At 42.8% G+C, this 23,896-nt stretch overlaps 1 protein-coding gene across 9 annotated transcripts in view; it reads right to left on the bottom strand.

The window, feature by feature from the left end:
* The window catches only part of STRBP (spermatid perinuclear RNA binding protein), a 64,612-nt gene that overhangs the window by 24,274 nt on the left and 16,442 nt on the right, over positions 1-23,896 (bottom strand). For 5 of the 9 annotated variants that reach the window (XM_054083881.1, XM_054083888.1, XM_054083889.1 and 2 more), the window contains exons 2-11: positions 16,124-16,299; positions 14,053-14,270; positions 11,197-11,362; positions 8,714-8,858; positions 3,193-3,287; positions 2,657-2,752; positions 1,805-1,916; positions 1,114-1,211; positions 915-1,026; positions 146-271 (exon numbers count right to left, since the gene is read on the bottom strand). In XM_054083881.1, coding sequence (XP_053939856.1) covers positions 146-271; positions 915-1,026; positions 1,114-1,211; positions 1,805-1,916; positions 2,657-2,752; positions 3,193-3,287; positions 8,714-8,858; positions 11,197-11,362; positions 14,053-14,270; positions 16,124-16,126 — 1,171 coding nt within the window. In that variant the 5' untranslated portion in view covers positions 16,127-16,299. The remainder of the gene's footprint in view (positions 1-145; positions 272-914; positions 1,027-1,113; positions 1,212-1,804; positions 1,917-2,656; positions 2,753-3,192; positions 3,288-8,713; positions 8,859-11,196; positions 11,363-14,052; positions 14,271-16,123; positions 16,300-23,896) is intronic. The other 4 variants (XM_054083886.1, XM_054083887.1, XM_054083885.1 and 1 more) reach the window with 3 other exon arrangements.

Below are 23,896 nucleotides of genomic sequence, written 5' to 3'. Positions count from 1 at the left end.
GCATTCTGGATGCAGGGTGAGAGAGACAACAGTTTTCTGTTCCAAAGACTTTTTCACATGCTATTCCACACCAACACAGAGCAGTTTTTAAACCAGCTCCCACTGTACAACCTTTGAGATCAGAATGGAGAAGTGTCACACTTACTTTTCCTCAGATTACGCTTCATCTTTTTATTTGGGTCTTTATCATCCCCGACACTGTCTTCAAATGGTCTCTTAAGAGCAGATGAGCCTGTACCTAGGGTATAAATTTCCTTGTAATATGGATATGCTATTAGAAAAACAAAATTCCATAGCAGGAGTCTGATTAGTCCCACACTGTTCCATGCATGTTTATAATGAAAACAACTCGACTATAGGTCAAAGCTTTCTTATTGCTACACAGAAGCCAGTTTTGGCTTATTCCTCACTGTTTCATGTCATGCAAGAAATCTGTTTCCAATATCATGCGCAATATAAGTGTAATTCTGCAGTGTCTAATGCAGTGCATTAAATCTAAACCAAGAACTGCAATCATATTGTTTTTACAAAAATATACCTGGAAATTTATTTTTATTAGATGTGTATTGTTTTCTCTGGAGTAATCCTCATTCTAAGCTTTTTGACCAGTTTAAAGTCTCCTTCCCCAGCATAAGAATTACAAATGCTACGTTTACTCCTCAGACCCCAAGTGACTTTGTGCTTAAAGCAAATCATCAGCTCTGCTCTGGCTGTACCACTGTTCCTTTGGTACTTCTAAGAGAACGGAACTTCCAGTATTTCTCCCAAGAATGAAAGACTTTTACAAAACCCCACATTTAACACAAAAAGCCTTTCCATTGCATTCCCAGCACATAACTCACTAATTTCACCCATTCTAAATGAACCCCTAGTTTACCGCCCGAGTAGTGACTTTTGGAGCAAGCAATACCTACCTTCTTTATCGGTTACTGACCAGGAATATTTCTGAAATGACTTATTTGATGGGAGGGGATCCATTTCCAAAACCTTATAGATCTGACCAAAAGCTGATAATCTGAGGGCGTGCTACAAGGTGACAGCAGAAATGCAAGTTAAATCACAGCACTACTCGCCAGTACAGCGTCAGGCTCGGCAGAAGCACCCGTTTCCTACCTGTGCGCTGTGGGTAATGGCTTCTTTTTGCTGGACTGTCATATAGGACAGTGCGTCTGTTGGCTCCCGCTCACAGGGATCGTGCAGACCAGGGCCTCCTAGCATGGACAGAGGCAAAGTGGATTACGGAGAGTAAACGAAAAGCCACATGAAAATGGGGGCTGATGGACATCGCAACAGCTAGTCCATCTTCAGCAGTGGGAAACGCACCCTTCCCAGTACAGGACTGAGACATCCGACAAAGCAACCTAACCCCATGGTGTCACTCCCTTGTGGCAACAGACACAGAACTTCCCGGGGTTAATGCTGCTTATGGATAAGAGCAGGAACTAAAAGCAGGTTCAAAAAATACACATAATTTGAGCAGATACGTAGATTTTGATGAAGCTATAGAAAGCACATGGTCATTGGGTCTATCTATTTGTTTGTAACCCCTTAATGAGATAGGGGTTAATATTTATAAGCAAACCTGACCCATTAACTTCTACCGCACTGGCAGTACTCATCCAAACAGTTACAACCCTGCAACTTTTTTTGTTTTTTTCTCCTTTAAATTTTAAACCATGCTCTTGGCTCCACTGCAGGTTAGGAGTTGAAGGCAGGCATTTCTGATCTAATCACACAGCAACAGCAAAACATTAAGGCTGTCTGATCAATCTTTTGTGTTCCTGAAGTTAATTTGGCCCCTTACCAGGAAGCAGAATTCCAGATGCCAAACACTCCATCACTCGTCGCAATGCTTCCCCAGCGCCCAGAGGTCTATTACAAGTACCTATAGATTTTTCACATATAAGCTCGAGTGGCTAGAAGACATTAAATTATGATTAGTATGGACACAAGGGTAACTGTAACTGCAGTTAAACATGGAGGGGTAGAGGGGAAGAATATTTACATCAGCTTCATTTTTAATCCACTACAGGTCTAACTGACAGTAGCCATCCATCCCTGAGGACAGTTCATGGCACATTGATTTGTTCCCCACTCGGAGTCACCTTTTGAGGAAGCCAACTGCTCTCCATAAACTGCCCTGGACGTTTAAAAGGAGGAGCCTTCCACAGCCAACTCAGGCAAGTATTCTCCTCCTCTCAAAGTGTTATCAGTTCTGTGTGAGAGAAACCACTGCCTCTGCTGACCAACAACGTGTTCCTCCGGAGACGCAGAGCGCCTGGCCCTCCCACACCCGTTAACACCAAGTGGCATCTTCTGGCAGGAGCAGCACTGTCGTGGTAGCAGGATGGTTTTGAAAAGCTAAACTTGGGAGGCAACAAGTGGGATTCTGTTGCAACTCCATAAGGATGTGCAAGGCCCCACATTACACATCCTTCCACAATAGCTGTACATCTCACCACCTAAAGAAATACTCACATTCATTTTCCTTCCCATAAGCACTTTCCTACATAGGCAACAGTTAGTAGGAAGCAAAAGGAAGGGAGATGTAAAGAGGAAGTACATACAATCACTGGTTTCACCAATCCAGACACTGCTACAGTTCTTGGGAGGTCTAAGACCTGGCCGTGTGGCCTGCAACTCTTTCTGTACTTACCCATCCTTTCAGTGGTGCCCATGTGGGGACTCTGTTGCACAAATCCCGCAGAATACGAAGGACAATTACACATGATTTTAGTCCATTTGCCCTGGCCTAAAACAAACAGAATGATTCCAATACACCTGCAAAAACCTGGCCTTCAATTTTGCTTTTCTTTTTAAATGCAGAGTCCTGGGATAGTTGTTTGGTTTGTTTTTTTTTTTTTGTTTTGGTGGTTTTTTTTAAAATATTACTTAATACTTAATCAGCTTCATGCAAAATAAAAACAGTTATATAAAATACTTCAATTTAGAGAGATACATAAAAAAGGAAGCAAAATGTCAAGATTGCTTGTGTAGCCTCATGACAACTCTAGACCAGCTGGCCGTCTACCTGTCACGTTTGCCCTTGAGCAGTACAGTGCTGAACTCGGAATTCTAGACCTTTGCTCTATTAGGGACTAGTCAGAAATTAAAGAAACATTAAAATTAAAACTGTCTCAAATTAAACCTCGTAAGGCTACAATAACGACAAGGTAAGAACAAAGAGCCAACCTGAAACCATTTGGCGTGCCGCAGAGACGCCAAGGCCTCCAGGCATTTCTGCCTGTCCAATAAGTCCGGAGGATCTTTCATCGCAACATTATCTACTGGTAAAAATGGGATAAAAAGAGACAGATACAATTTGACCAAGGGGTTTCTGTCACAATATAAAAAGAGCGGCAGCATCTCAATGAGATAATAAGACTCCCAGAATTTAAATGCACAGTGTTACTTAATTTAAACAAGGCATTAAGTGCAGTAAATGTGCACATGTGCAACAGAAGCAAAGGCATTCACTCCTTGTAAAATAACAGCAATAATAAAGATGACCACTGCTACAGACAATCTGGGATCTTATTAAAAATGTAGAACACATTTCAGGGCAGAAAATAGCTGTATAGCACTTGTCCCTTTTTTTAGGGGTTGTACTGGGCTATTTTTCCCCTTTTCTTTCCCTTCTTTGTGACTTTTATTCCACAAAAATGGCACAGAATGTCAAAGAGACAAGCTTCTTTGGACAAGAGGAAGATATTCTTGAGGGGGAATAAAATTTCTTTTATCAGGTTGAAAATGAAGTTATGTCCATGCAGTTGTTGAAAATTCAAATGAAAAACATCGAATATATTTGAAATATTCTTGCATGAACAGTACTGGCCAATAACATTCAATGAAAGAAATGCATAAGAAACACTGGCAAGAAATTTTTGCGGTTTAATGAATCTTTCATATAACCAGAACATATGAAAGAAGCGAGTAAGCTTGGTAACTTCCAGATCATTAACATATTGGTAGCCAGTCTCCTCTTGTAAAAATCTTCTCTTTCCAACAACAATCAAAATCAACAGAGGAAATTCAAAGAAGGATTTGAGTGACAAGACACCGATATCTTCTGTGCAGGTTTACACTTTTTTTCCCCCCCTCTTTTTCTGTCCAGCATGCAAACAAAAACTGCTTTTAGCAGCCACAACCCATTCTATATTGAGGGGCGTGAAGCATCAGTCCTTTCTTCTCTCATCTTTAATTTTTTTATCTTAAGGTGTTATTAGCATCCAGATTCCCTGGAAGCTCTGAACCAACAACAAATTCTGCATGCCTGTGAAGTCAGGTTAAAAAAAACTTTAGTTTTTAGCTGACATGAGAAGAATGTACTGGAAGAACTAAATTAATCTATGGCTCAACTAAAAGTGTGAACAAGTTATTTACCTATGAAATAAATGGTAATTGGGTACTCAGATAATTTAGAAATACAGTCCTCTTACGAGTCATAACGATCAGTTCTCCAGGTCTTGGGAGACCCGTGCAGGTCTGGATGAAATACATTATCTATTCCAAACGTAAGGCTCTGCTAGACAAGCAAAATCCAGCAAGACATTTTAAATATGAGGACAAGTTAGGGGAAAAAAGTACCACCAGTTTGTATGTACAATTTGTTGGTAGCACTTCAATGTACATTTTCTTAGGTTACTTTGTGCAGCATTGGTTTTAAGTGTAACAGCATCTTTCACCTCATCTGCCATTCCACAGGAAGGCTACACCGGTAAATCACATTGTGTTACAATGGATAAAAGAGCCTAGAGCCAAAAAGAAAACCAACAAACCAGTGTAAACCTGAACAGAAGCAGGGACCTTGTCTGACCGTTCCCAGCTGTGTTTCCCGCCTGCTGGCTCAGCTGTCAGCAGAAGACATAAGTGCTATAAGCTTATTTTCTAACCCCAATGAACTTCGCAGCAGATATTTCCATTGTTTCTTATTGCCCTCATCAACAGTATTACAATATTGGGATTAATCACCCCTCTTGCCTGTTTTCCAAATGAAACCTGCAAAGTCTCAAAGCATTGGATTCCATGAGCACTAAAGGTCGCTTTGGAGCACCAGATTCCCTTCTAAATTTCCTTTGCAGTTTCATAATTTTCAGGATTAGCGTTTTGTGGCAGACAATGACTCAATGTACAGCTATGGAGTTCAGTAAAACTTCGCTGGGGACAATATAAACATCTGCTCCAAGCTCATGTACTGTATAAAATATCTACTGTCAATGAATGATCAGAATCTTATTTTAAAACGTTAGAAATGGCAAAGGTGACTGACTGCAAAATCATTAAGTTTTGGCAATGAACTGGATCTTTAAATGCCTGCAGACTTGTACTTAGCACTGTACAAGGCTTCGCTAAAGCACGCTGCAGCCATTGACAAAGTAAATAGATTTTTCCTTTAAACAAACCAAAACGGAACACGTGCTGTCTGTCATTTGGGTGAACGAAAAGGCTTTTCTGTTCTCATAAGATCTAATTTGTTTTCAACAAGTCAGAGCTTTACTCTTCCCTGTAGGATTAAGGCTATATCCAAAGGTCTATGCTCCAAATGTCTTGGGGAACTCTGCCCATTACAGATTCAGCACTGGTGTCCCGAGTACCAGATGATGCAGTCAGTCAGCTTTTGGGTGCAAGATTCTATTAAACAGAAAGATGATGAGAACAGGCAGTGAAGAGGGCGAGCGGCTTGCAGCAGGCTCCCGGTGGACACCCTCAGGAGCACGGCATGTCTCTTCATGCTCTGCCAGTCAGGAAAGTGAGACCCAATCAAAATTTTCAAATGTGATTGCAAAGCTTTACTGGTTTTCTTGTGGTTTTAACAAGGGCAATGACACAAGGAGTTTAATAAACAGTCAATGATAAAGCCCTGGCATTAGCTCACACTCTGCAACACATCCCTCAATGATTCTCTCCCCACTTGCTGTATTCTCTTCACACGGCAGCTGCCAACTTGATCCATTTGCAGCCAGCCGTAGGAGGAGCGCGCTCGTCTCCGCAGAGGGAGGGTACAGCTGGGGCTGGGGCCCGGCAGAGGCGCTTGGCACCCCTGGGCATCGCTGGCTGCCACTCTATGCAGTCAGTGCTCAAGGAGCAAGGTTGATTTAGCCCCGCTTTGGGAAATGAACTTGTTTATTATTACATAAGCTCCTTGTTACTGTATGCTCAGTAACAACTGATGTGCAAGCTACAAGGTTCTGGTATGGAAAGCCCAATTTATATTTGATGCTATGACTAAACATTCCATTTCTTAAGAAGTTTTAAATTTAAACACTGATGCAAAATGCAGGAATTTTAGATGCTTGACTTCTCAAGTTGACATGAGAAAGCAGAGCTTTATGGATAGCCATTTGTGAGAAACACCAAAATGCACACACACACTGGTCCACTATTTATTTTTGCTAACAAGCAGCAAAAACAAATAGGACAAACACCACGTCTTAAACACAAACACTCTTCCAAAGAGGTGGGGACTGAAGAGAGATCCAGGAATGTTTTTTGATGCATTCTGACATCAGGGCATGAAGGCACACACAGCATTCCTACAGAACAGATGGGAGCACCGACCCGGCGGGCAGGGTGCCTGGCCTGGCGGGCGAGGTTAGGGGACAGATTAGTGCTGACCACAGCCACTGAAACCTTGGCCAGTTTCACGTAGGCTCCGCTGCCGCAGGGCTCCCGGCCGGACGCGCTGGGGCGAAGCGGGGCAGTGCCTGGACCCAAGGGCCCATCTTACATGTGAGATGAAAGGCAAGTCGGCAAGCATTCTGAGCTCCTTCATTCAAAAAAAAGGTATGGAACAAGCTCAAGGCAGTAGTTAAAACTGCAGAAAAAATATATTCAGGGGTATTGAAAAAAATACGGCAGTGCTTTCTTTGGAGATCAGGGTACTTTCTCCAGACAGTTTCTCTGAGCGTCTCCCTTGATGTTAAGCATGAAACTGTTTTGGTCTGAATCTAAATGACCTAAATATGGTTGGAAATACCGGGGGGGAAAAAAAAATTCTCATCCCCTTTCAATTTACTTAGCGACATCACATAACATTTCACATACCTTTGAAAAGCACTGTGATAAATGTCTGCTCACTTGTGATGAATCTCTGTGAAAGACCTGGGCTTTAAACCAGGCTCCATTACCCTATGACGATCCTACCCAGCTGTGCAGACAGGACAGTAACTCCACTCGGAGAGGTAGGAAACCATTACATTTAAAAAAAAAATTAGTATGGAATTTTAAAAAATATTTTCAGATACTGAAAACAAACCAGAACCCCTACATTTCAGATACAAGAAAGTGTAAAAATTCAAATCCTCATTCAGTCTGAGATGAATTGAGGAGTCCCGACAGTTCACTGCCACAACAGCATCACTTTGCAAGAAAATACTTGGACAGAAGTCTTTGTGCAAAGCTCTATCCCCTCGTGAGCATCTAACAAACCCTTCATCATTAAAATTTGATCTGCACTTTGTGCTCTCTCTCACGAATGTAGATCAGCTGATCTCAGCATCTTATGGGAAACTGGAGAACAACTACAGTAATACGCAGTTTGTTTTTAAAGGTCTTGCAAGAGAGCATGGTTACTAATTTGAGAATGAACGGAGATTGCAAATAGGGAATCTTTGCCATTCATCTGTTTTGTAAGATTTTTCTGCATCCAATGGCTGCCAGGGTTCCATTTCACTGAACAGGGGTCCTTCCTGCCATTGCCCCAGACAAAAACAAAGAGAAACTGACCAACATTTCTCATTGTGTCGGTTTTTCATGTGGGAGAAGGGAGGAAGCAAAGGACTTGTGGCAAGTCTAGAAATGGGAGGAGCGCAACAGGGAGTTCCCTAGCCCACACGGGCCCAGCTGCCTCAGTTGTCATGACAGAGAGTGGCCAGTTGGTCAAAGGTCTGACATCATCCAGTGGCAAAGTTTCTAGGGATAGGTTTGGGAAGCAGAAGCAGAAATTACTGACAAGGCTTTAAAAATAAAACAAAGTATGGCTACATTTGCTCTTCGCTATTTCTCTTGGTTCATTTCCAACCTTGTTGTCACTAAAAGTCAAGATGCCTCTAACAAGGGGCACGTCACTACCTTGGACACCAGGCAGCCAAGGAGAAGGAACAGAAAGAAACTCAGTCACAGCTTTCTATATCTGTTTTGTTCTAAGGACATGAGGTACAATGTTCAATTCTGAAGCAGAAGTGCCATCTTACAGCACTGTAACTTCAACCGTATCCCAGTTAGGAAATTCTTAAAGCTAGAAACATACACATGTGTATCATCAATTAATAAAAATTGAGGGCCAGGATGACATACTTGCGAGCTTTGCAGGAGATTGTTTCGTATGTAATGAGAGAAACAATTTTATGAGATTTTCAAGATACTACAAACCAATCCCACTTGACTGACTTAATTTGAAAACAAGACTGTGCAGCGCCAGGTGCTCAAGAATTAACTAGCAAGTCTGAAAGAAAGGAGAACCGAGTTCTAATTGTGTGTCACTGTTCACACTGCAGCAACACTGCTTGCAAGTGAAAGCCATGCAGATTCACATGAAAAATCAAGTGACTCGTCTTTTTAAGATACAAATAACGTGACCTATTCACAATAGCCCATCTAGTCAGTAGGTGATGCACAATTGAAGACAAAGCCTACTCCCCAGTTAACCCTGTGCTGCACAGTCAGGGCATTTAGATAGAACAGTCTCAAAAACAAGTTAAAACGCTCTCTGTACCTCCTTCCTTCTTCTCTGCTTCATCTCGAATGAGAGGGGATGTAAGTATCACCTTCAAAGTTAGCTTGGGCTCCTTTGTGTTATGAATAATAATAGCTGCCTCATTTACATGCTCCTCCACGAGATACTTCTCTTCTGTAAGTTTCTGAAAGTCACCAAGAAAGATTTCAAGAATCTCCAAGTCAACTTAAAACCCGCAGAATCTCTTAACTAAAGCAAAGCCTACAAGACACTGCAATAACAAACAAGTCTTTGCCTCAAACAGGACAACCCCAGTAATGTGCTTCCAAAACAGGTCTGTTTAATGAGAACGCTACCTACTTACACAATGTTATCGCTTCTTTTACCTTTTTTTAATAAATTCAGAAACTGACTTTCATAGCTGCCAGCGTGCAAAATACGACCAGCACTTTTTGTTCTAAGTACACGCTTCTCCGTAATACTGCCTCTAAATGTACAAGCTCTCAGATGCGGTCGAAGACAACACAGCCATGACTTTCCATGCAAATGGATGACAGATTCCAGTGCAGGAGACACACCAGCTTGCCTCATCCATGTACCTGCTGTGCAGCATGACCAAATGCACCACAGCCATCTCCTATCAATCCTACAGTTCTCTTCAGACAGCCTAGCAACAGAGATTTTCCCACCTCTCCAAACAGCCTATTCCGATTCTTAGCCACACTTAGAATTTAGATGACCTATTTTGCAACAACATGCCCCTTGCTACAGTTCCAATTACTTCTCATCCTACCTTTGGTGTCTGTGAGATACTGAATCACTGGCCCTTTATAAATAATCATTGATGTCTTAAAACTTACACCTGCATTTGGTCTTGACTTCTTCCAAACCAGATAAGTTTCGTTACATGGTTTTCTAGGAGCTCATTCTCACTCGTCTGATTTTCTCCAGCTTGTCCATCCCTCTCTCTCACTCCCTTTCCTCAGAGCCCTTGAAGCTGGATGTGAGACTCCACTGTCCCGCACTTCACTCATTAATACCATTCCCAGGAGAGATCTCTGCCAACACCTGGAAGACCTGACCTTCCTCTCTTAACATTACATCAATAAATTGAGTAGGTTTTAAATTGTTTTCAATAACCTTCTTATTTCTTGCTTAGATTTCTTTCGCAGATAATACTACAAACTGCCTCATAATTTGTTCCATCCACATGCATTGTATCAGAGTTATTTCAAGTGATCTCTATCCGCAGGTCTTTCAGCAGTCCCTTAAGACCTCTCTCAGACTCCAAGAGTGCAAATATAACCACAGATGGTTCCTCGTGTTTGTGAGTTTGTTTCAGCAAGACCATACGGTTAGAACATACCTAACACGCATTCTAACTTTTTTCCCTTTTGTGATCTGCATTCCTTCAGCTCCTTTATTGTTAGGATGAAAACGTTGAAGCATCTGCTCCCTACAGCCTTCAACAGAGTGGTTAACATCCCTGTACCTCGTTTGCTCTTTTTGTCCACTAATGGGCCACACTCTCCTCCTCCCTCCTGCATCCGATGTGGCTGCAGAACCTCTCACTGTCTTTTATGCCCATTATAGCTGCAGCTTGTGTCATGAGTCAGATTCCTCTTACCTTGTGTTTTCTGCAATCCCTTCCCTGACGGTGCTTTCCCACAGGATTTACCTACTTGTCCCTTGAATTTACTGCAGTCTTCATATCTTTAAATGCATCTGTCTTGCCGTTCTCTCTTTCCTTTTTGAAGCATATGCTAACTTTTATCACTTTCAACCCTTCTCGTCTCACGCCTCACTACAAATAAGTAAAATTTGCTCTTTACTACTCAATACGCCCCTATTATTTTCAAACAAGTAAAATTTAGTCTTTACTGCTCAGAGTTCCTTAGCATTTTCAGCTATGGATAGGGCCACATCTGCGGGCACAACGTTCTCTCGTTAAAACAAGCCCTTCATGTGAACAAGTGAACAGTGAGAACAGCATCAGAACCAAATAGCCACAAATAAAAAGAGCGATGAGCGACCACCTAGAATGACATTTTCTCACTTCAGAAGTAGAAAGGCATTTATCTTGGAGCAGCCCAAGCGAAGCAGTGCAGCTGCAATGTAGAACTTAAGGTTGAGGTGAGGGGAGACATCGAGGCAGACTGTCTTACATGCTCACAATGGGAGGATTTCTGGGACTGCAGTTTGGCTCATGTTAGTGGTTGGACCAGAGAGCAAAAATCAGCTGGATTAGGTACCAAACAGAAAGGTTAGCTGCTATCATAGGAAGAGTGACATGACAGATGGGGACCAGGCAACAACAGGAATAAGATGTGAAATTTTATGAATAGCTACTTCACATCCCCACACTTAACACCTCACACACCCTAGATGTCATCCTGCATTCAAAGGAAGTTTCTTTACTCTATATCACTTCTTTTCTCCTGGAACAAGTTCTAGCCCTTTCCCAAGCACACTGCGCAGTGCCATCAGCCGCTGCTAGATGACAACCTATCAGGTTGACTCACCTGAATTTGAGCTGGGAGATTGTCTTTAACTATAGACAACAAGGTCTTTGTGGGTTTTTCTTTGCACATGAGAACCAGCTCCAGATCCATATCATCTTTTATCAGCAAGCCCTTTGCAACCAAGCCAATTCTCATAACACCACACAATGTACGACCACCTTGATCCCTGGAAACAAAACAATTTGGAGTAATTAAAATGTTATTTTTTACATTCTAAATACTTGTATTATCCTGTTACGGTGAGGAGATAAATGGATGAGACCACTGACTGCTGAAGTGGCATATCCCTGCTTAGAAAATAAAAAGTACGGATTCCTTTTATGCAAGTAGCTCCTATGGAAAAAAAAAAATTAATTAAAGCACTGATTTGCAATTCATATGGATGCAGATGTTGCCCAGCTCAAGTCACAAAGCTTCACAGCTCAAAAAGTCCAAATTCAGTGTCTAAAGATCTACCAAATGAGTAGAATAACTGATCTAGAGGAGCTCTCTGACTGAAATCCTGTTTTCAGGAGTGATCCCCACTGTCTTTTAGCCACACACCTTTTCAACATTTTTTTTTTCAGTTGATCCACACATTATCTTTAAAATCATGCAACCAACTTCTGCAGTTTCAGCCATAACTACAAATGAGCATATCAGGAAAGCTCCTCATTTCAAAAAGTCTTCCAGGCATAGTTCCTTCCAATGAGTCTTAACTGACACCTAAAGGAACAGAGGTCTGAGTAGTAGTTTCTTCACTCCAGCTAAAGTTTAGGGAAACATTGAAGAGCCACAGTAAACATAACTTTCAGAGCAACAGGAGTTATGTTTTGAGTACTGAGAGAAAGACTGCAACAAAAACCAGTTTAGTAGAGCAGGATTGCTTAAAAACATCAAGAAAAATGCAAGAAATGCATCTTTGACAGTTCAATTCCAGCTGTTGCCTCACGACACATCTCACTAGTGCACATCACCATTACAAACCTCCATGGTCAGTGAAGGTGGTAAACTGCCTCAGCCAGAAAGGCGGCGTCCCTGCTCACACCACGGTGACCATCCAGAGGGAATGGATAGAAAACAAACCCCCAGACCCAGTCACACTGTGATCAAAGGTCACCACAGAGATCCAAAGCTTCACTTCAAGTGCCTTCATCTAATAACTGCACTTCATCTGCATGTTTTAAAGGGAGAGGGCAGGAACTGGTGCTTTTATGTAAAAATATTCATAGTTTTAAGTGCTATTTCTGTTTGAATACATTTCACATCAAAAAAAAAAAAAAAAAAAGAGATCGCAGCTCAGCTTCGACAGAACTGCCCATGATCAGACTTGTGTCTGTTAAATATTTATTAGGGAACACAGAAAGCCACAGGTGTCAACTGAGGGTCATTTGTACATTTACTTTTCTAAGGCTACCAAACAAATGGTCTTTGTGCTGCTGAACATCTCCTATGTGGATCAGTGCATTCCAAGTAGGTAGTGCTGCATTTAAACTTCGTGAGGAGCAAGAAGTTTCTTTCAACGGCTCCCAAGCTCACAACCTCATCCTAGAGATAATCCAGGGCAAACTTACGTGTTAAGAAAGAAACCCGTGGAAAAACACTACTAATACTTGAGGAATTTTCTGTAGAATCCATAATGCTGCTGGGAAAACGGATCAAGTCACGAATGCTTTCTGCTCCACCCATCCATACAGGAGGAGGTTTCCTGTGTTTGTATTAAGCCAGTAATATTCAGAGTAAGATCTCCTTCCATTACTTGCACTGAATACTGAATCATATCTTACTCCAGAAGAATACAGCAGAGAGGGACTGTGTTTCCAGCTGTTACTGCTAGAGTGGGCCATATATCTCCCCATCCCAAAATGTAAACAATTACCTATGTACTATTTACCAGGACACCAAAAATTTAAAAAGGCTTCACAATAAACCCTTCATTGCCACAAAAGGCATCAGAAAACAAATATATGCAAAAAAGAATTCATTAATTTTAACATCAGAACTTACCGGGCAAAGCCCATGTAGCAGCAGCCTTCCTTAATATTCCATGCATCATTAGAAAGGAAATGGGAACAGTCCTTTGCCTACATCTGTAGTGCAGGTTATGCCACAGATGTAACCCGATTGAGTCCCAAGAAGTTCAGTGGAGATGTAGTGTATCAAAGGATGATCAAAGAATGGGGATTTGGGCTTTTCAAGCCATGACAAACTGGCTATTGGACTGCTGGTGCTTCACATCCTCAGCTGTAACCTGGATCCTTACCTTAGTCAGAGAGCAGGTGAAACAGATCACCCAGAAAGCACTGAAGAGCCAGAAGTGCCCCAATTAAAAAGCTTTACACCAGGAAACTTAAAAAAAAAACCCAAAACTAAAACTCACCCAGTTGATCCTGCTTCTTCCTGTACTGCTGGAGTTATGCTAGAACAGCAAGACTTGGCACTGTATCAGGGAACAGACCGGGATGTACAGCAAACGGATGTTTCGCTCAGTAGAGAACTACAGAACTGCACTGGTTTGGGCTGGGACAGAGTAACATTTCTTCATACTGACATGTATGGGGCTACGTTTTGGATTTGGGATGGATTTTTGCATTCCTGTGTTATTTAAAATTGCTGAAAAGCATCTCCTAAATACAACTTCACAACATCATGGTAAAATAAATAATGGAACAAAGAGCAACTGCTGCCCACATTTGGCTTATTGCTATTCCCTGCACTCACCCTATGTGCTCCCACCTCAAAGAATCCAAAGAAATTCACTTCCTTCTATGAACATTCATATGCAACAGAATCAAGTAACACTACAACTCTTATTTAGCAGAAAAGGAACCCTTTCAGAGCTGTACAGTGACACATTATGAGGCTCGTCTCACTCACTTGGCATTGCTTTCTGCAGCTTCCTCCTTGGCTTCCACATCAGCCTCACATTTTGTAGACTTGTTCTTTTCATCCATCCAGTCAGAGACATGTTTAAGGGCACATTCTACTGTTGATACCATGTTCTGGACAGCTTCAAGTTCCTCTGGAGATGGATAAATGGTTGAATGTTTCACCATAACATGGCGGTCATCATTAGCAAAAGATCGGATAGATCTCTGTTATGAAGTGGGAAACGGGGAAAGAAAGAACACAGTTACTGGATTATCAACAGAAGAACATTGCTTGAACGGGAATCTGCCCTGACAGACGTAAAAGCATTTTATGACAACCATTGCTTATAATCTTGAAGGAGTGACTTACCGTTATTTAAATAAATTTTAAAAAGACAAAACAAAGAAATCAAACACCAGTGCAAAAATCATCATTAAGCTGGTAAAACACAAGACTTTGGGTGGGTTTTATGGTACCAAATATCTGATACCTAAATCCCACTCTTCTACATCTTTTTTATTGGCAACTAAGAGGGAGAGGCACATGTGGAGCGCAGTTCATGGTTACTGCTCCCAGGCACATCTGGCGCGGTTTATGCCCAGATCTATTTTAAGATGAGATAAACTATGCTGCAGAGGTACCTTTCCCGCCCACCCATGTATGACTAGAGAAGCCTAGACTGCTGTATCAGATTAGCTGCTACAGACATCTACAAATTAATCAACTGAATTTTATCTTTTGTCTGGCATGTCTGTCGTAACCAAAGTCGTGACACCATGTGCGCTTGGCCCAAGTCAAGAGAGAGGGAGAATGCAGGTCTAGGAGCAGACAAATCCCTGTACTCCCACTATTGTGCTTCTACCCAGATGGACAATTCAGGTCACAAAAGCAACTCATCACTTGGGGGCTGGTATTATCCCCAGTAATTTCATAGGCTGCAAAATGCTTCCAGGAGGTCCCTCTTGTGGCTTATCTGTAACACAGATACAGCCAGCAGCTGCAGTTCAGCACTGAGAACTGACAAGCTGCATTTATTAATTCACCCGCACCATCTCCTATCTCATGAAACATCAATTAGGAAAACAGTCAAACAGGAACAAATTAGTAAGTCCTAGTTTAGAAGACATTTGTTTTCTTTTCTACTGAAGAGCACTTGACAAGACCAATTTTTCATTATAATTTAGGCCAAAAATAATAGCAAAATAGGACACTATTTAAAATACAATATATTGACAACTCCGCTTTGTCAAGTGCTCTTCCTGCCTTTGTACTCTGTAAGAGGTAAAAGTCTCATATTAGGTCTCTTTTTCTATAAGCACACAGGCATCAGCAGCAATCAATTACTCAAGTGTTAGAGAACCGCATTTAAAATTCATTGCATTTATTCTCATGCCCATTTTCTCAGTAATAAGCTTAAGAGGACTTAAAACATATAAATATGCTTAAGCTGCTCTCCAATTTTCAGGAAGGGGGTAGGTTTATTGCCTTTTTGTGAATGCATCCTCAGACTCTTACCATCACTCACACAGCTTTACACACCCAACACCTCGGGCATTCCAACTTTGCAACCAATACCGGGGAGATTAGAAACAACTCCTCACTTCAGCAACACAAAGCGAGTATGTGTGACTACACACGTTTCATCTGCAGGTTTATTAACAAGGTGTGCATGGAATCATATCCAATCATATGCACACAAAGACGAATAATCAACACTTGCTGTTGTGAGGAAGCAGCTGAAGGGGAATATCAGCGTTTGGTTATGCAATCTGCGAGTTCAAGGTCACCCAGGCTGTTTGCTAGAGCCTGCTAATGCCAGTTTTATTAGAAAACCTTACGAGCATCCCCTTCATTCGTATTTAATAATTCATGCAGTGCAGGCTCACAAGACAACTCTCTGGCTTTAAGAGGCTGACAATATATCAGCCCTCACTGGCTTTGCTCACAGCATTCACTACCATCTCCGATTCAGTGCAAGGTCAGAAAATCCCCTCACTCGGGTTTTATCAGGCCCCACGCGAGGCTATCAGCAGAGAATATTTTTAATGCAACCCTATGAAAGATGACAAATACCTACCATGGTTTGTTAGTGTTTCAGCTCTCTCCTCCTCCTTTTCTCCTTTTCCCTCCTCCTCGGTGTCTTTGCTAAGCACTGTTTTGCCTGACAGAACCTCTTCATAAGCCTCTCAGTCTCTTGACAGCTCAAGAGTTCATACAGCCAAGATGCTCTGGGAGTCACTTCCTGTAATTCACCTGCAGAAGAGAGAAGCAACTTCAAACCAGAGGGAATGGCATTGTTAATTCCAGTAAGTGTTCAATGCAGCACACAAGTCAAACCACTGATTGAAGCAAGCAGGCTTCAAGATGGGGAGGCAGTCGCTGAACCATTTATTCCTGAACAAGCAGATGTCACTGTGGAAAGCAACTTTTTGTAGCATGCCCACACGTATGGAACAACTTTCCCATGCCAGGGAGAGCTTATCCCAGCGTGGTTTGTCAGCTGCCTGGCAATCTACATTTCTGATTTGATGAAGACGCGAAATCCAGCTTCTCAAAGATGTTCTACATGAAACCAGCTCAAAAGTCTCTATTTTTACGTTGCATCCACATCAGGAATCAAACACACTATATTTAGTTATCAAAAAGTAATTATCAGTTGAAAGTCCCAGCGCAGCCCTTGATCCCAAGTGTGTCAGGTGCCACAGAAAAACTGAGACTTCACGTGGCGATAACTGCAAGCTGTTACTTAAAAAAAGACAAGCACATTCTAACAAACTGCAGATGTGAGACTTGTGAGAACATTCAGCTGAAATCACCCACACCGCCCTTGCTGCCCATGTGCTGCTGTTCACAGCACACAACACTTAGAAGATCCTGCAAAACCAACCCTCTTGTACAGAACTGGGAAACACACACCGGCACTGGCAGCGCGAGGAACTGCACACCCGGGAGAAGAACAGAGTAACAGAGCAGGTAACACGCGAGAGGAAAGCATAAGGTCCTCGCCTCGCAAGATACCAGTCCTTGCAGAAAACCCCTGCTTTCCTTTCACTGCGCATATTATTGCAGCAGCTTCTCAGCAATATTTTGAAGCAACTGGAAACCCAGTCAGTAAATTTCTGCAGACTGAGGCACGCGCTCAAACGTTTTCCTTTTCTCCTCTGCTGATCCTCCCTCTCTAGCAATATGTTACATATTTTCTGTCAGAGAATCTTGACATTGTTAGAGATTAAAAGCATGTTTGACAACAGCAGAGGGATGGGCGAGATGACTTGAAAGCCAAGTAGATGCCTAAACCTCAAGGGTGTGACAGGGAATAACTGAAGTGTTGCATCCCATAGAGATTTGAACATGCCAGGAGAAAGGCAACAACAAATCCCACTTTGCTATTTTCCTAGTTAAGAAGAAATGAAGGGGCTTTACAGGACCAATAGCTTTGGCAGCAAGTGCCTAATGTTTGTTCATATCTCACTCTACTGAATTTAGGATGTGGAACTGGGTAAAACAAGGATCAGCCAGACAAGAACACTGTGCAGGGGCCTGTCTGCTCCAGCAGCTAAAGACTGCCAAGGAAGAAACCCCAAGAGAGGTAAATGCAGGCATGCTCAAAATACTTGAGCAAAGCAAGGTAATGAAAACCCTGCTGGACCGTGCTTCTTGTCACAAAGGCTATATACCCTACCAAGGTATGCTAACACTATCAAACTGCTTCCCAGAAGCTGTCAAGGAAGGGGATATTCTTGCAGAGGACCAGTTTCTTCTAAGAGATCTTGGAAGTCCAGGAGGGGCAGCTGGAAGGAAAAATAAGCAAAGATTACTGCTTTGGCACTCTTGAGTCCGAGTTTGTCATAGGTTCTTCCACACCGAACAGCCTTTCACCATCCCCAGGAGCAACCAGATTCTTTACGAGGTCGTTTTGTTTTGCTGTCCTATAATCATAATATGCTTTCTAAGTCAGCAGATGGCAAGCTAGAGAGACTTTTAGGAGACACATTTCCAGATCATCTATCTATTTCAGATTAATTCTCTCTTCAAGCTGAATTCCAGCTATCTTCCCCTGCGCTTCTTCCCTGTGACTCCTACATTTCACATTTTCAGTTTGCTGTCTTCTGTGGTAACTGTAACTTGGCAATTCCAGGCAGGGAGTGGGGCACTGGAATGTGTTGCTGACTTCAGCATATGCCCAGTACAACGTCTCTAGACTCCAAGCAACACTCCAGCCTGGCCTCCCTCTGAAGAGTTCTGCAAGCTGTTGCTTATCAGCTTGTACAGTGTATGGAAAGCAGATGGACAAAGATAGCTGGCTGAGCAAATTCTGGTGCTTTGGATAAATCGCTGAGCAGACTGTTGTCTAGAGGGCAAGTCTGCAAACTCCTGCACAAGCTCTGGAAACAGAGATACCTCAGGGTGCAGTTCTGGCTGTACTAAGTGCTTTTCAGTGTCTGCTGAAAACATGAAACAGACCGAAAATAAATGTTTTGCAGTCGCAATGAGGGTTAATCTACTGGACAGATGAAGCAAAACCACAACACCTCTCAATTCCCTGCCTTAATCCAGTAGGAATCATCCTGCTTTCAAGACGGGTTCAACTTTCAGTGACAAGTATAAGTTGCTGGATGAAGGTATTTGCAAGTTCGAGTCTACCTGCCCTTTTCCTTTGCAGTGAATTGCCGAGGGCAGAGCATAAACAGTTGAAATACAAAGGGATCATTAATCCAAAACTGAGAAGGTTGGAATAAAGTCCTGAAAGTTGAGTCAAAGCTGATACCTGATGGCTTTCAGGTCAGTGACATCCTAAGAGTATTTCACAGAAAGGCACGCAGAAGTGAAAACTGAATATACTTCAGACTTGGAGAGAAAACTTTCCAACAAAGCACTAAAAAGGAGGGAGTTTACTATAACTGTGCAGACACAATACACAGAGCTAAGTACATCTGACAGCAGGCAGAATTAAATAAAGGAAAACTAAAATCAAATCTGCTCCAACCATATGGACTAAGGCAGCAGAACACAGCTCAGCACCAAACACATCAGAAAGCATTATGTGAAGTGAGCAGCAATTCCATAAATCCAGCAGCCTCATTCCACTAGTAGGCTAGAGCTGGGTATTTGTTCCTGCATCCTCAGGGAAGGAACAGCTGATGCCCAGACAAAAAGGCACAACATGGAAGTGCACGGTTCTTACCCAGGGGCTGCCACCCACATGGACGAGAAAATCCCTAGGAGAAGCTGCTGGCACTACCAGGACCTGGGTGACCTTGAGGAAGTCCTTTACTCCTGCATTGTGTGGCCCTCACGTGTAAAACAAGAGTAAGCACTCGCTGCCTCCAAACCAGGTCACAGAGGAGCCGAGCTGAGTCTGCAACGTGGTTTAAAGTCACCAGGGATCTGACACATTAGAAATGTTATTAAAATGCCATGACAGTCTAACAAGGTTTCCATTAAACATCTCATCCTTCACGCAGGAAGTTTATGCTTTGGCACAAGACAAACAAGGGAAAGAATTTCAGATGAGGCCCTTGTAGTCGGATGTATTCCTGCATCTGGCAGCTGTGCTCTCAACGGACAGACGTTTAAACAGCCCCAAGTGATGAATATGCTCGGCTACCTTCAAGGGCCTGTGCACAGGGAAGTGGGAAAGCAGGAGAAGCGGGTACTCACACTCCATGGGGACCGAGATGTAACATCAGCATCGGGATGCTACAGGCTGCTAGAGAGGAGACACAAGTACGTTTGGCATCGCGGTGTCCCTTGGCAGCCCAACGCAGCACCGTGCATGGCAGCGTTCCTGGTGCAAAGGAGGAGACCAGGGAGACTCCAGCCCTCCAAGCCCCATCCTCAATGCGCTGCTGTGTGGGCACCAGGGCAGGCCGTGCAGAACACCCCAAAAACTGGCTTTAAATGTTGCATCGAGGCAGCACATCAACATTCAGCTGAAGCATTAGACCTCCTCTCCTCTCTCCTAACCTGCCCTTATCCAGCACCTGCCCGGGAGAACCACAGCTCAGAGTACAACGCCGTAACATCACCTCAAGGTTACGGTAGCAGAGCAGCAAGGACAACAAAGGTCACTAATAACAAACCAGCGAGTATCTAACACAGCCTGAGGAGATCAGACACCACCACAGAATTTGCACAGAATGTTTACATGCAATTTATATCCATTTTTGTTACTTTTAAAAGTCAGAATAAGAGGCTTGCAACTTTAAATTGCAGGTTTATTTTAACTCCTGCTTTGCATTCAAGAGACAGGTAATTTTTTGTCACATGGTACAAAGTGCTGCTGAAAATATGTTGTGTTTTTCTGCAGTATAATTTTATTGCTGGCCTTCTGCCAAGAGCCTTTCTGGCAGCATCTCCCACAGTTGGAAACTGTGTATCTGGGTCAGAAAAGACAAGCCGCTTTTCAGAACAGCTCAATACATTTGGCAGGGATGCTGATATTATAATTGAACTCTTTCAGCAACTCTTTTTATGATGTACCCAGACACCAAACAAAACAAGATCTGCAGTGTTCATTAATGTCAAAATAACTGACAGAGAAATATCAAAATAGTTTTCCATCATGCTAAAAGCATCAACAAACTGAGAGGAGCAAAGAAGAAATACAATTCACGAGGACTCATCGAGGAGCACAGGGCAGGAAAGTCTGCAAAGTCTGACTGACCTTGTGCCTGTGCAGATATTTACTGTTTTAAACCCAAACTCCCTGTGCGCTGCACAGAACTGGTTTCTCCGCTCCTCACCACCATAGGAAGAGAAACCCTTGCCTCTCACAAGGGTATAAACACAATGTAAAGCAGTGCAACACTGGGATACGTATTAAATAATACCCAGACTGCTTCCAACAATGTGCTCAGCATTCAGTTTCACCTGGAGACTGTCTATTCATAGGAGTCTTATTATTTTCCAATAAATGCAATTCCTGGCAAAGTTGCATCTGGATTGGCCTTTAGAAGCCTGCAATCTTCCAGCCAAATGAATAATTACAAAGCAACACTGCAGTTAAAAGCTGGAAAGGCCCTTCCTCTGGCAAATTCTTACACTCCATACAATGAATACTGGTGTCAGCTATTACTCCTGCCTTTCAGTTCTCAAATTTCAAGAAAAGGCTCCTGCGCTCAGGAACCTCTCTGGAGCAGCCTCTGCCAGGTAGCCCCAACCTTGCGCCGTCACAAGTACCAAAGACAGGGAATAAACAGACCGGGAGTCATAGTGCCTGTGATCACCAGAATGGAGGAATCAAAGCCATCTTCCAAGGTTTCGAGCTCAGGCAGTGCTTGCAGGGCAAGGAAAGCAGCAGCTCACTTGTCGGTGCCGGGGAAGCCACTGCAAGAGCTCCAAGTGAGAATTCGGCTGTGCCGAGAGGGGCCTGCGCGGACGGAGCACTTGGGGACCCTTGGTTCAACGATAAAACACGGCACGTGCAACTGAAAATGGGTGAACACATGGATTCCCCACCAGACCGTCGAGCAAGGAATGAAAAAAACGGCACAATAAATCACCCTGGTAAAGTAGATGAAGATTTAAAGCCAAACAATTTAATCTAGATTAATGTATCAGGGTAAAAGGAAACAGGGTTGTGCAGAGCACAGCTCATATTTTTAGCTCCTGGAAAGAAGGTGAAGCAAAGACGGTCTAAGGGGAAATCATCACTAGCCTAACAGGAAGGTTACAAAAGGAACAGAGGCACAGCATGAGGCATACAATCGTTTGAAGAAGAGAATACTGTATTTTATGTAGAACCACACCATACAGAGAGAAATACACATTAGTAGAAATAACTGCAGACATCAAATTCTAACGTATAACAAAGAGAAATTCTTTTGGAAGGAACATAAAACCTTCTCCTTTAGTACATAAACTACTATTTGCTACTGAGGACAGGAAGATACACCACCAGACTCACTCAGTGGTCTTCAGAGCCGCACACCAGTTGCAGTCCTCAGGGTATTTCTTACATCTGATCCTCCAGATTTCCCTGTGGCTTCGTGTTCCCTGGCACCTGCGCACACCCAGCGCACCAGTCACAGCTTGTGCTACAAAGGCTCTCTAATGAAATAATTTTGAACTCCCTTCTTCTCTTGCTATGGGAGCCAAGATGCAAAACCGAGCAGAGACAGATCAAGCGCAAGAAAGAATTAAAAACTGGCTGTGATGCTTAAATAACAAATTGGCACATGAACATTAATATAGTTTAATGTATTTCCTGCTCAACCAGTCAGAAACATCCAAAAAAGAACTGCCTGTAAAACTGAGCACTACAAAAGCCTTCTTAAATGGCGAACTTCCTGCCAAGTATCTTAAAAAAATAAAATAATGATTAAAAAAAAAATCACAATTAGATAGTACATAAATAATAGCAAAGTATTCATTTGAGTCAAGACAAAAGCCATCACTGGATTCTCAATGTCTGGGAAATGTTATACTGATTTCTGACTTCCAGCGTCCTAATGTAGGAATTCTGGCTCTTCTGGCTCAACTGGACAATGGAAACCTGATGCTCCTTTGCAGTCACACCCGTTTGTGCAATGGTCACAATTTGACATCGACAGTCAAAATCATCTGACCTTCACAGCACAGACTACCTTCCTTAAACAGTTGAAGAATTACTGAAATTAATAAAAAGGATTACATTCCACTGAAATGACACTCACCATCTGCAATGTCATTTTTCCAGAGACGGAGCTGGTTTAAGCAAAATTCTGGATCTATGCCTGAAATTGCATCACATTCTCCAAAAGAGAATCGCAGTTCTGCCCCCTCAACCACACAGTGAGTTCAGTGCTGTGCTGGGCTTCCCACCGCCCAAGCCTTATCCCGCACTCCCATCCCAACACCAAAGCTTTATGGACCTTCAAACTCCCAGATACTTTCCACATCCACATCATCTGTGTCCCTCACCCGTGAGGCTTTCTTTGCTCCAGAACCACAGTGAGAAGCAGCCATGATGATCAAGAGATTAAGAACCGGGACACTGCCTCTCTAGCACCCTTCAGCGTAACCAAAATAGCTGCAGTGCCCCAGTTTCTTTCCAGCCATGATTCACATCCCGTGGACTACAGCCTGCTGGCTAACGACACTGGGGACGGGACACACAGCCAGGATGGGGAAAAGGCCACCAAGATGTTCTCTTCCACCAAGAAGAACGGGTCTTCTACAGAACTGAGAGGCCAAAGGCAAACACGTGGAAAAGCCTCGAAATCGTGGCATTCCCTCCCCATGCTGGTAATAAATAACATCAAATTGAAAAAAAAAGAGAGAATGGATTGCCCTACAGCAAACCCAGATCTGCCAGCATCGGCAGTTTGCACTTTTCATCCTTCCACGAGGCAACAGAAAACCACATTTGCTGGTTGTTCCCTGTTCTGCACCTCAAGCCAATACCTGTCTCAGTAATTAGTGAGGTGAAAGAAGAGCAACTGGGATCCTAAACCTCTGTGGTGTAATAAAAACATTTAGCAATTCTTTCTACAAGTAATACAGTGTGAACGCTGTATTGGAGAGTCACGTTTTCCTAAGGTTCACATAAAGTTTTGAAGTCAAAGTACTAAGAATTTTTTAAGACTAAACTCTATCCTTCTGACTAAAATTTCAGCAACCCTTAACCATGAAATTTTAGCAGCACTTTCTCCCCCCAGAACTTCTTCCCTGATGTCAACACGTGAAGAAGCTGGCATTTTCAATATTGCAAACCCACACTGCCTACTGTGCACATCTGCCTTTCACCCAGTTTAAACATTCATGACTCTCCACTCAAACGCATTTTCTAGTGTGTCAGCCTCGCTGCTTCAGTGAGTTGGGTTTTTAATTAAAGCGAGAAGACTTAAAAGGATTTGGAAGAGGAGAC

This window comes from Cuculus canorus, chromosome 19 (assembly GCF_017976375.1).
Source record: "Cuculus canorus isolate bCucCan1 chromosome 19, bCucCan1.pri, whole genome shotgun sequence".
In the NCBI taxonomy this organism is placed as follows: Eukaryota; Metazoa; Chordata; class Aves; order Cuculiformes; family Cuculidae; genus Cuculus; species Cuculus canorus.
This window is presented reverse-complemented; position numbering and strand designations above follow the sequence as displayed.